Raw genomic sequence first — 13,041 nt, forward strand, 5'->3', positions numbered from 1 at the left:
AGCAGAGACAAATTCAAACTATAATAAGGCATAGCGGTATATCAATACAATTTGATCACCTTTACCTTACCCTCTGCTTTTCAGTAATGACACCATTATATTGCCTAAACCTAATTAGCCATTAGGAATATGTAAATGCCCTTTTCTGTTTAACCCTCTGTCTGGGTGCTGAATAGGAGTTCTTATGGGGAATCAGGAAGTCCTGGAGCACAGGATAACATTCTGTGGCGGCACCAGAGGAGTCCGGCTCTACTGCTGTATTGCTGCATGGGGCTCTATGGGTGGCCGGCGGGGTTCCCCCAATGAACAGATCTCAGCACTGGCTGGTGCAGTGCCCACGAAAGTGAAACAAATGCTGGAAATGCTCTCAGGAGGAGGGGGCGTCAGGCATAAGACACCAGAGGGTTTAAGGTTTGACCTGCCTCTGAGAGCCATCTACAAAAGTATAAGCTGTACGGTGGCTCTCGCCAAAGAAGGATAATTGCTTTGGGGCAGTAGGATCAAAAACGAGCCATTATCTGCGCACCACAGCCTCAGACACCTGCCACCACACAGACACACACCCTCGGAGGGAGACAACTTGCACACAGAAACCTGCCACTGCTGTCTTACCCACACAAGAGGCACATGTGCTGAGTGACAGGTTTAGAATGTTAGTGCAGGCGGGCTGCAGGATGCACAGAGGCATGCTAGAGTCAGCGTACTCGGATAACACCATAAATCAACAAGCCAAAGAAGACTATTTAACCTAATGTCTCACACACACACACACATACACACACACACACACACACACACACACATACACACACACACACACAAACACACACACACACACACACACACACACAAACGCAGCAAGCATCAGTGTGAATGTCAGTGGGAAGGAAAAAAGCTGGCCACAGCACGCTCACACGGCGATCGAGTTACAGCTGATTTAGATCGCCACTGTGGGAAACGGCACCTCCTAAACACACACGCACGCTCACACACACGCTCCGTCGCTCACCGAGGCCTCCGGATGAACACAGGGAGGCAGCTGGGCACATGCCAGGGTTCAACAAATGTCTCCGTATACACCACCCCCACCACACCATGGTAGAGGGGGTATGGACAGAGAGGGTTTCTTAGCAAGGGGGAAGACGGTTGAGCAGACAGTGTGCCACCAAACTGTGCACAGATGAGCTCAGGAATAGAGCAATACTGGCAGCTTGGTCAGTTCGGGGATGTTGCCCACTGTAAGATTCTCCTCTGTTATGTTCCAGCTGGACTCTATTGACCTAATGAGCCTTCATTTTCAAAGTTGCGAGGAATTTAATATAATGATATCTACGTTACTAATGCTTGTGTTACCAATGCCAACAGAGCCCCTAAGCGGCAGTACCAGGTCGACACGAAGACTGGTATCAGTATCTGGTTCTGCCAGATCGGCGCATCTTGCTGAGTAACTAAATCAGTGGCTCTCACCCAGTAGTGTCATCTACACTGCCCTTATTTCAGTCCATTCGTTTACAAACAAGATGCTAACATGTAGCAGCTTATCTTGGAGAAATTAGATATGTGAACTCAAACTCATCCAATTCCCCGTCTTCGGCAGTTTGGCTTTGCTACTACAAGCCTTTAGCTCGTTGGGCTACATAAAACCCACGTACAAGTCGTCTGCTTTGAATCCACAGTACATTTTTGGTACTGTACTAGACTGCCAGATTCTGTATGTCCAGTTAGAGTGAGCTGTGTAGATATCAAAGCTCCTTTTATACATCTCCCTTTCATTTGAATAGACCAAGTGCATTTGTACAATTGTCATCATTAGTTTATGTACCAGAGAACCAAAAGTAGGTCTAGAGCCGATCTGGATGTAGAATCTGTTAAAACGAGGCTGTTACTTTTGCTTTTGGAGGACCAGTGAAGTGTGGGTGCTCACAAAGGAGGGAATTGTGAGGCAGAAGAACAGAACAGAGCAGAGGCATAACCAAAGCTGAAGCTCTGTCCAAATCAAATGTCTCATTGCTAACAAGGAGGAACTGGTGAACTTAGTTACAGCAGTTTAGGCAACCTATGGAAGACCAAACAGATTTTGGAAGACAAGTGGATTACTGAAAAATAGGAAACAGCGCTAAGCAGATCAAGAATGCTAGCCAGGATGTAAGCACTGAACTGTTAAAGGCATGGCCTCAGAAGGTTTAACAAAAAATGCATACACTGGTAAACCTCAAGAACAGAAAGGCAGGGTTCACTGTACATAAATACGTTGTAAAGTTCTGCGAAAGTCTTACGAGATGAAGATTACGCTGTACCGGGGGATGGAAAGACAAAACGCTGGAGGGAAAATCAGAAAAGGAGCACTCCTGATCAAAAGCACACCACCTTATTTGTGAAACACAGCAGCATGGGCACATAAGGCTGACAGGCCCACAGGCAGATATGGCTGCCGGGGCAGGCTGATGTAACTGCCAGTGTCCACACATGAGAAGTCTTATGCTCTAGGCTGGCCAAGTCAATCACTCAACATGAACCCCACTGTGCAGGCATGTCAGCTACTGCAGACAAGACTGAGGACACTTCCAAAATGAAGCAGGATTTGAATACGATGCTATTTTTGACGTGTGAAATAGGAGCAGTATGTAAAACAGATTTAGTAAAATATGCGTTGTATATGGTTAACAAAATATAGATGTTTACATGAGGAACATTGTTTATGTTGCATTGTTTACACCAAGTTCACTACTGTATTTTAAGAGATGAGGCGTTGCGGACCTGTCATCTGTAGACATGATTTTAATCATACTACGTTTCAAATTATTACAATCCGGAAAGGTTTTCCCCCCAATTCCTTTTGTCAGACCCTGAAATGGAATGGATTTTAGTGCAGTGCGTCAGAGATCTAAGCAGCACCATGGAATGGCACTTGCTAATATATAGAACCAGGCTTCTGTCCAAGGTTTCATCATTTATTGCATCTCCTATTAATTCCTGCCTAGTAAACCATGTTCTGTTACTTGATGATGACCTACTGAACCATACACACTGACACAACCTGCTATGGAGATTTCCGTGCTATAAATACATTTTTAACTTTTAAAATTAACATTAGATGTTTAGTGTCACTAACTAGGCCAACTGACGCTCTATATAGCCTATAAAATGTTATAGGATTAACAAACTGAATTTGCTAATTTTGTCATTATGAACAATGTCTTTAATTTTTTTTAAAAAAATTTAAAAAAATTGAAAAAAAACTAACAACAACAAAAAAACCCAGCTTGTTTCTGATTGGTTCGGCGCTTCTACGACCCTCCCATGTCCCCGCCCAGTACAGAATACCGTAGGAGAGGAGCGGTGGAAGTAGGACCGTGGGAAACACTGGGTGTTTATAGTCTGGGACTAACAGAGGCTGACATACAACTGTGCGAATTTCAAAGTAGGAGTATCCATCTAGAGTGGAACAAATGAAGCGGAATCGCGATTTCAGTTCATCCGACAGCGAATTAGACGACAACGGTGATGCAGACAGGGAAAGCGCGGATGAGAATGGGTAAATGATTAATATTTCTAAAGTGACATTCGAAAATAAATTGTTCGTTAATATTTATTTAATTAACAATTGTTAAGGCAACATGTCTGGTCAATTATGATAACAGTATACATATACGTTTTAGAGACTTTTGCGCGTCCAGTAGATCACTGTCACCATCAACAACGAGTCAAGCAGAAGCGCGAAAGCGTCGTAGAGGGGTGCGTAAATTCCGAGCCATGGAGGTGTGTGTGTGTGTGTTAACCACATTCCTACAAGCTTCTACAAGCGTTAACCACGTTAACAGTTTGTCATTTTGATTGTGTTTCCAGATAATCGAGAAGAGGCGACGAGACCGAATCAACAGCAGTTTATCGGAATTACGACGTCTTCTGCCAAACGCACTTGAGAAACAGGTATGTTTTTAGCGCTGAAAGTTCGCGGCTGTCCGTGCGCCCCTTAACAGTTTTATTGCAGTAATTATAAGGTGCATGTATGCATCTATAGGGTTCTGCTAAACTGGAGAAGGCCGAGATCCTACAGATGACTGTGGATCATTTGAAGATGCTCCATGCAACAGGTGGCAAAGGTGAGATGATTCGGTTAAATTATCTTTTCAGAACTGAAAATAATAATTTTACACCTACTTTAAGATAGATAATCATTGCCGCAATTCATGTATGTTTGTATAATTTTGCACACGCACATACCTTCAGCAGCCACTTAATGTAGGTATACTGTTAGATTCTTAATCAGCACAGTTTGGTGCCCTATACAGCTGGTATTACACCATAGTGCTCACTTTCTGACAAGAGAAGCTTTTTTGGGTGACAGTCTATTCTCAACCCATCAGTGGCACTGACACATAAAAACTCTGTCACGACTGCTGTGGCTGTTAAACCTGCTCCACACCCACAGTCATGCCAAAACCAGTTCACATGGACTACTGTCCACCAAAATACGATCCAATCCAGAAGGGCGCTTTAGTAACTGACCAGTGATAAACTGTGTATAGCAACAGATGAATTACTGGAGAATGCCCTGCCTGAAACTGTAAAAGATATCTGAAAGCCAGATGTACTTAATAAAGTTGTCAATGAGTGTGTGTGCAAGGTAATTGTTTCTAATAAAGTGGCTGGTGAATGTATAATTCATGGCTGGAGTAATACGCTGATGGCTTTATTTTCCAGGCTATTTCGAAGCCCATGCTCTGGCCATGGACTACCACTACTTAGGCTTCAGGGAGTGTCTTGCAGAGACAGCTCGCTTCCTGGGCACTATGGAGGGCCTGGATAGCAGAGACCTGTTCCGCATCCGTTTGCTGTCCCATCTCAGCAGCTATGCCTCACAGCGGGAAGCCCAGTCCGGACCGGGGCCATTTGCTTGGAGCCCCGGGTTCGGGATGCTTCCCGTACCCCTCCGTCGCCGGCAGTGGCAGGCACAGGTAAAGACAGAAGCCCCCCATCTCATCAGCACCTCATCATCCTCATCACCCTCCTCCTCCTCACGGGGCACCGGGTCAAGCGGCGCCACAGTGGTGGACTCGAGAGCGGTGGGAGTGGCTCGTATGGTCTCCGCCCTCCCCCTCCCCCCGCTCTCCTCCCTCTCTGCTCTGCCGCTATCGCTCAAGGCCTTTCCTCTGCTGGCCCCAGCCGTGCTGGGGCCCCTGGTCCCCGGGTCCTCAGGGAGGAAGCCTTACAGACCGTGGGGAGCGGAGGTAGGGGCATTCTGACACACCCCGGGCCCTCGCTGTCAGCCGGTCACAGCTGCGCTGAGCTCACGGACAAATGCACCGCAGACCTCGGCTTCCCTTTACTCTCCTGTCACTCAGTATTCTGGACAGCGAGACGAAGACTTAGAACTGGGACTTTTGTTTTACTGCATGGAGAGTGTCCCTGTAAAAATTGAAAACTGGAAATGCAGTCTGCTCAAACTTGGCAAAAGACTCTCTTTAGTCTGTATTTTGGGGGATTTGTACCTGAGAGAAGTGTGTGTGTGTGTGTGTGTGTGTGTGTGTGTGTGTGTGTGTGTGTGTGTGTGCGTGCGTGCATGCATGCGTGTATCAGATGCATGTAAGAAAATTTGTATAATGTTGAAATATTGACCACTTTTTTGATAAAAGAAAGGGAGCTAACAATATTTGGGTGTGTACATTTTTCAGACAACATAAAGGAGCTCGATAAATGAACTAAAGCAACATATATTCATAGTAATGCTGTACATAAAGCTTCACTGGTCCTCAAAAAGCAAGTTTTAATAAAGTCAGAGATTTGTATTAAATAGTCACATTTTTTTCTTAAATGTAGTTAAGATAAATTACTGTATGTTCGAATTGCCTGATTAAATATTTTTAAAAAGGTTGTGTTCATTGGTTTGGTTTCAAAAAGTATAGAAAAGGTGCCAGTGTGCAGTCCTTGTTGATAATAAACTTAAGTACATCCAAGTGCCATACAACCAGATTACCTATTTTGCAATACGAAATTATATTGATGTCTTTAGCAAGAGACTTAACAATATTAACTACTAAGAACTAACTAGATGTTAGGTCATGACCTAGTGCATGGAAGGTAAAAGATGGTGTAGGAAACCCATGAGAGCCCTTTGATCTCTTTATTAAAGGCTGATATAACAGTCACTACGGGGAAGATATGATTTTTTATCTCCAACTCATACTTGTCAGCAATTTATCAGTACATTTGCGTTATTGGTGAGTTTTAAGTAAACCTGGCCCCAGCGAATTTTGTTCTGTTCATGAAGGCTTTTACTGCCATCTACTGGCTGAAAATGGAAGAGCAAGTATAGAAGTGTAGCCAATAGACAGCTCACTCCCAAAAAATTACAGCCCACACAATGTTCACAGAACCCCAAATCTTTATTCACCAAATTTTGCACACAGAGAAATGAGGGGAAACACAATTTACGCAGCGGAAGATGCAGGCAGGCATATTTTGATAGGAAACAGTAAAATAATAATAATAATTTAAAAAATGATTCACTGCTTATTCTGTTCCCATCTTGCATTTTGCTTTCAAAGAGAAAGGTCACAAAAGCTTGGCCACCCTAACACAGACACACACGCACACACACAAACACACACACGTACATATACATACTCACATACACGCAAATACTCATATTCACACAAAACGTAGTCACTCCTCAAAGGCTGAAGTTAGGAGGATAATACATTCCACTGGAAAAGATGTTACATGTATCATCCAGTCAGAATTAACTCCCCACTGAAAAGTGGGCTGTTGGAAGAGGCAAAATCCACTTTGTTTGATACATTCAAACGGAAACTGACGGCCAAGGTCAACCTTGAGCAGGGGAATTTGGATTTCCATCAAAGAGAAGACACAGCGTTTGTTTAAAGTGGCAGGGGAGAAAAATCATGCTCCCAGGGTAGAAAATGAGAAAGGACCAGAACATTAAGCCTGCAAGCTGGCTCAGGGAGACAGAGTTACGGTGCTGCTGACCAGAAACTGCGAATGGCCAGCACAGTAAGCATAACTGCCCCTCAGAGGTCTTATACATGTTTGAAGGCGATAAACTAATACACGTGTCAAAGAGAAACCATGGAAACAACATTGTTTCAAGCCAGCTGCTAGATGTAGAGACTGACAGTTGATTGGTTGTATATTTGTTTATGCGTGTAAGGTTTGGGTCTCTAACCAGGGCTTGAGTGCAGCAGTCTTCTTTCATTCTTCAAAATAACAGAAACTGACCATCATTTAACACTGCAGCTGTAAACAAGTGTGCTTACCCACAACATCAAAGCCTTTTACAAGATAATTCCAGAAGTTTCTCAACCAATAAATAAACAAATAATATACCTATGTAAGAGTAAAAAAAGTAAACAGACAAATAATGATTTGTTTTGATACAGCTGATGTATGTTTTTTGTTTAATTAGACAGATAGATAGATAGATAGATAGATAGATAGATAGATAGATAGATAGATAGATAGATAGATAGATAGATAGATAGATAGATAGATAGATAGATAGATAGATAGATAGATAGATAGATATAAAAAATGATGTATTTACAAAATTTGTGAGTGATAATCTATTAAATCAAGCAAGACCATTTAAACTGTGTTGGAGTTTGTTACTTACTAGATAGTACTGCGTGTGTGTGTGTGTGTGTGTGTAACAGGAGGATAGGTGGGCTGATGAAGGGAGCGAGGAAGAGGAGGACACGTTCACGCTGTGAGTTCTTCTCTCATCTCCTTGTTCCTGCGGACCACCGCAGCATGCCGCTCCTAACAGAGGTGCAAAAGACCCAGCACTGAGAGCAGAGCACAACACGCGGCCCAGCCAAGACCATCTCACGCACCCCACACAAGCTGAACCCTGAGGAAACGCTTTTAACATTGACGCACTGGGTCCCACGGCAGGCTCCACACCGAGCTGCCACTCCTACCTGGTATGCCTGACGGCTATATAAAACTATGTCTTACCTTCTCATGCAGGCGTGCCATCATGGCCGCGAGGTGGGCCCTACGGTTCTCGCTGATCTGCTCCATCTTCAAAATGAGCTTCTCCTCGGCCATCTTGCTGAAGTTGTTGTTTTCCTCCATGGCCTTGATGAGCACGTCGCGCTCATGCTCCCGCTTCTCCGCCAGAGTCTTCAGCACCTGGGCCTCCTGGCACTGGGGAGAGCCGACATCAACACAAAGCCTCTTAGCTATGCTCCGAGCACACTGTTGGCTAAGCGAATGTGCACGATTGCTAGGCTTAACAACAGCTGAACCTGTGGTTTTCTACATCTAAACTGCCTAGAGGCATTCATATGGACAATTAGATAAATAAGCTGCCTACTTTTTCTAGGTCACCTAGAACCTGCTCCGTAAGGCACAGCCTATCGTACAAATAACGTAACAGCGAAATAGCCCTTATATAAACAACTATATCAATAAATAATGAAAGGCAGCGAATAAAAGCCAACACTCCAGTGCTGGCGCCAAACGGAGCACAGCAGCTGTTGTGTGAGTGGCCAGCCCAAGCACTTACTCTTCTGCGGTCCTCGGCAGCCTCCAGTTTCTTCTGGATGTCTTCCAGAGAGACGTCCCTCTTCCTGGGAGGGGACGTGATGCCGTGCGCCACGTCTGACACTGGAGAGGGGGGCTTCAGGATCACCTCGAAGGCCTGACCCGAGATCCTCTTGTTTATGGGCTTCACCTCCATGTCTGTGCCACAGTCACAGAGGTGAAGCGATTATATAGCGTTCCCCTCAACTTTCAATTGCCATTGTACTTTCGCTCACCGAGCACCTCCAGGAATAATAATAAGATCGGACCAGGACATTTTTCTCCTACATTCAAAATGTATTCGGATGAGGTATAGTAGAACTCTACCATTTCTAACCGTTTCATATTGCGCATTGAATTACAATACAAGAAATTATAAGGCATGAGTGTTACCTTATAAGAGGTACTTACATTCTGACTTGGAGTCCAGGTTTTTGTGTAGTCTCGGGTTAAAACAGGAGCATATGAGAGAGAACACAGACAGCTCCTTCATCTTTTCCTTGTATGCTGGGAAGAAGAGAGAAGCACCCGCTCATGTTAGCAATGCCCCTCAGAAGGCTGTGGCTATTTAACAATGATTAATATGTTGAAATAATAATAATAACAACAATAATATATATTAATGCACAGCTTGAGGATTAGGGGTGGCAGAAGTGCTTGAAGCTGTGGATGGCATTGTTAGGAAGAAGAGCGAAGAAAAGATTCAAGGTGTCATTTTTCCAAACAGTAACTTGGGCCCCATGGGTGACATGTTTGCCAGGTTTATGCCACGCTTTCATACACTCAGGAACCTTGAGATGGGAGCATTAAAACACACCCGAAAAACCCAAACACTGCACTGCTCTATAGATACAGTTAGACACAATCTATTTATAATATTCTGCCTGATATACAAGTGAAATCCTACCCAGTTGCTACTTTTAGGTACCCTAATGAGTCCATTTGTTAGATGGAATTGATCATTTACATAAATTGTTCATCTAAAACTACTGTAAATATTGCATTTCAGCTTATTACATCAGTATGTCAGAGATGTTAGTGAATTTTATCTTAATATATCGCTAACGTTACATTCAGTGATTTTTCCACATACCATCACACTGGTATACAGTACAGATAATTCAAGTCATTTAGCTGGTTTAAGAATGGATGTATCAGTTGTAAAACCAAGTGAACATTTTCCTTTCAGGTTTTTTGCAGCACACGTGCACAAATGGAGCATGAAGACAGACATTCAGTGACGGTGCTCATGAAATATGCAGGAGTGTAATAAGGCTGGTCGGATCCTGCCAGATTATACAAATTATACAGGTTATACTGATTATAGGCATGCCCTCTAAACTCTATTATCTAAAAGAACACACCTGAACCCAAAACAGCATCAGTACACGAGTAAGGCAGAGATTGTCTGGAGTGATATCACTCCTCGCATCCCTAGTACTGACATTTTCTATTAAACATCGACCGCCAAAGCTGTTTCAGACCAGCAACTCAACGCAGTAACAAAGGAGCTGGCTCATGGTCCCCTGAGGACGGTCGTCCACCAGTGTCCTCAGACTGTCAGTAATGATTAGCCCTGAGCTGCAAAGGCCACCCTGTGCAGTGCTCCATTGCTGCAGGGCTGGCCAGCCTCCCAGTCTGTGTCTGCTTGGTCTGCTGCAACTCAGCCAGTTTGTTCAATACAGTCAGGTCTGATGCATCCCATGGCTTTTATTGCCACAGACACACATACATTCTCTCTCTCTCTCTCTCTCTCTCTCTCTCTCTCTCTCTCTCTCTCTCTCTCTCTCTCTCTCTCTCTCTCTCTATATATATATATATATATATATATATATATATATATATATATATATATATATATATACACACACACCACACACACATAGGAAAGAAAGTATGCCATGCAAAAGACTTTTGCTCATTTTGTACGATACAATTTTGTAAGATTTGTAAAATAGTATTGTATTGCATTAATATAAGGAGGAAATAAATAAAGCAGACATGACCAGAAACTTCAGTGCATTGGTTGGCCGCTGAAATGCTTACAATAAGGCTATAAGATCTAAACCTGAACGTGGGGTTTGCCTTGTCTGTCTGGATCATAAAAAAGTCACACCCATCTAAAACCAAAAGCTCCCAACAAAAACTGGGGGTCAGCTCATCCATGCTCCTTTTTCACAAATAATGAAGCCTTCATTTTGTGGTGTGATTGTTTTTTGAGCTTTTTTAAAAAAAGATTATTATTGTTTTGTAAACCCTGTTCTGTTATTGTTCTATTAACGAAGAACCGAATATAACTCGTCAGCTGTCTGAACGTTACCCTCCCTAGAAATCAATGATCCGTGATTATCTTTAGGCCTATAATCTACAATATTTCCTTTTGCTGTTCCGACATCTTAGCGTTCAATAAACTGACCAGCATGCTGATAAAAACCGGGTGCTGGGCTGTGTTAGACGTTTACTTAACGCGAATATTTAACACAAAGTTAACTGTAAATCAGTATATTTCACTAAATCATTATTAATAATGCATGTTCTGGTTAAATGAGTTTGTCAATATTCAAGACATTAAGCAATAAAGGGCCAGGAAACATACACAATGACGATCGCATACATAAGATATACGCGTTCCTGAATAGATACTTCATGAAAATTACCCCACATTTAAATGGTATGTGCAAATCTAGAGTTACATTGATCTCAAACAGACCTTAACATTGTAGATAAGAGGTATATTTTGTCCAGCCTATTGGCCGAGTATCGTAGGCTAAAATGCCGGGTGTCTTGGGTGGGGTCTTTCTGCATTATGCTGTAAAAGCAGGAGACGGGGTAATGTGGCAGGTGCGGCATCGAAAATGCGTTGGTTCATAAATGGTCGCAAATATATTTTGTATTTATTACACTTTTTCATCTTATCTGATTTACGAATTATTCATTATAGCCTATTGATGTTTTATTAATCACACTACTGAAACGATAGCAGCTACTGTGCTTAAAGAAAACCATACAACGTGATTGATGCGATTCGCTGCAGTAAACTTATTTTGTAAATATTTATTAATAGTAAATGCTTTATAGACAGACGTGTCTGTATCCAGTACCCTAAGCATTAAACTACGAAGAAAAAGAGAGTCATTCGTCTGCTTGAAATCAGACAACCTCCATTTAGTGCTGACAAATTATTAGCTAATATAGCTTCTAACCAAGAAATTCAAGTCACTCACCGACAGCAATTTTGTCCATTCTTGTCCTTTTGTTGAAGCGTTCAAAAAAGCGTTGCAGCGTGTGTCTGTGGCGTAGGGAGGATGCTTAAGGCACTGAATGAGCAGAGCACAATACCAGCCGGGGAGGAGAGCAGAGGATGGGAGCGGTTGAATTATGACCGTCTCCGCGCAAGAGCAGATCGGGCATCGCCACCTCACTGACGCGCATCTCGCGTAAAAAAAAAGTGATTTAAACGGCCAGCTTACACTGTTCACGGTTGATTGGTTTGCAAATTATTAGTTATGGAGGTCGTTGCCAAGCACCTGTCTAACCTAGATTAGGATGACTATATATATATATATATATATATATATATATATATATATATATATATATATATATATATATATATATATATATATATATATAATATATATATATATATATATATACACATATATATATATATAATATATATATATATTTATATATATATATGTGTGTGTGTGTGTGTGTGAATGGTTCTATGTTTGTTCTAATGACATTCCCATTTAATATAATTACTGTGCTTTGCCAGAAGCAGGTGAGGCACTAGATATTAAAGTGTGCAAAAGGTTTACAGCTATGCATTTTGGCTATCAGGTCACCAATGATATAATCATGACATGAAAATTGCTAAGTTTGAAAATTCTAAAGCACAGGCATGAGGATAGCTACACATGTGACTCATTATATCACAGCACATGGCAATGTGCAGGATAGTCTAGCAATAAAAGAGGTCTGATGATTATCTCTTTGAAATGTGTTTGATATGTGAGTTCAAAAGAGGCCTGGGCCATGCTTGAACTGTATGGTATACTAGAAGAACTGGGAAGGCATCACAGCCCATAGACCAAGGCAGTTTGTCCATTTGCAGCCTTTAAATGATTGTATGGCTGTCCTTGAAGGCCTGCTCTAACCCAGGCGAAATAAACCTCCTGTGTCTGCATTAGAATTAGGTAGGCCAGCAGTTTGAATGCAATGTTTCTAGACAGTAAAAGAGAAACTGAGCAACATTGCTAGATGGCTGCCATTTTCTGTACATATAAGCCTAGTCAGTAATGTCAGTAACATTGTAAGTCTTTTTTATTTACTGCTAAGATCTTGATCTGGGAATTCAGCCCAGAAGTTGACAATATGTCAGATGACTATGTTTTCCTTTATGTTTTATGTAGCATTTAGATTGTGACTTTTTCTTTCAAAATCTATTTTACAGCAAACACAAACATCAAATTAAAACATTTTACAATA

General features: G+C 42.2%; 2 protein-coding genes across 3 annotated transcripts; one reads left to right on the forward strand and one right to left on the reverse strand.

The window, feature by feature from the left end:
- Nucleotides 1-3,338: 3,338 nt before the first annotated feature.
- Nucleotides 3,339-5,794, forward strand: LOC113570595 (hairy/enhancer-of-split related with YRPW motif protein 1-like). Of its 2 annotated transcripts, none has more exons than XM_026999086.2 (5): nt 3,339-3,535; nt 3,660-3,759; nt 3,847-3,930; nt 4,022-4,103; nt 4,705-5,794. In XM_026999086.2, exons 1-5 carry the CDS (start codon nt 3,450-3,452, stop codon nt 5,244-5,246), a joined length of 894 nt encoding a protein of 297 aa, XP_026854887.1. In that variant the 5' UTR covers nt 3,339-3,449; the 3' UTR covers nt 5,247-5,794. The 2 variants fall into 2 exon arrangements, with proteins under 2 accessions (XP_026854887.1, XP_026854888.1); XM_026999087.2 differs by having other exon boundaries at nt 3,341-3,535; nt 3,660-3,735.
- A 1,711-nt stretch (nt 5,795-7,505) lies between these two features.
- stmn2a (stathmin 2a) lies at nt 7,506-11,950 on the reverse strand. Its single transcript, XM_026999211.2, has 5 exons — nt 11,772-11,950; nt 8,959-9,054; nt 8,531-8,706; nt 7,978-8,169; nt 7,506-7,779 (listed from the first exon to the last, which is right to left on the reverse strand). The coding sequence occupies exons 1-5, from the start codon at nt 11,788-11,790 to the stop codon at nt 7,720-7,722; spliced, it is 543 nt and encodes a 180-aa protein (XP_026855012.1). The 5' UTR covers nt 11,791-11,950; the 3' UTR covers nt 7,506-7,719.
- Between the last annotated feature and the right edge of the window lie 1,091 nt (nt 11,951-13,041).

This window comes from Electrophorus electricus, chromosome 10 (genome assembly GCF_013358815.1).
Source record: "Electrophorus electricus isolate fEleEle1 chromosome 10, fEleEle1.pri, whole genome shotgun sequence".
NCBI classification, from domain to species: domain Eukaryota; kingdom Metazoa; phylum Chordata; class Actinopteri; order Gymnotiformes; family Gymnotidae; genus Electrophorus; species Electrophorus electricus.

Bases quoted from the DNA above. Each gene is read 5' to 3' on its own strand.
- stmn2a (XM_026999211.2), bottom strand. The intron at 8,707-8,958 runs GTAAGTACCTCT...ACTGTGGCACAG, and splicing joins CCTGGACTCCAAGTCAGAAT to ACATGGAGGTGAAGCCCATA. The intron at 8,170-8,530 runs GTAAGTGCTTGG...GGCTCTCCCCAG, and splicing joins CTGCCGAGGACCGCAGAAGA to TGCCAGGAGGCCCAGGTGCT.
- LOC113570595 (XM_026999086.2), top strand. From the start codon at position 3,450: ATGAAGCGGAATCGCGATTTCAGTTCATCCGACAGCGAATTAGACGAC. The intron at 3,760-3,846 runs GTGTGTGTGTGT...TTGTGTTTCCAG, and splicing joins GTAAATTCCGAGCCATGGAG to ATAATCGAGAAGAGGCGACG. The intron at 3,931-4,021 runs GTATGTTTTTAG...ATGCATCTATAG, and splicing joins CAAACGCACTTGAGAAACAG to GGTTCTGCTAAACTGGAGAA.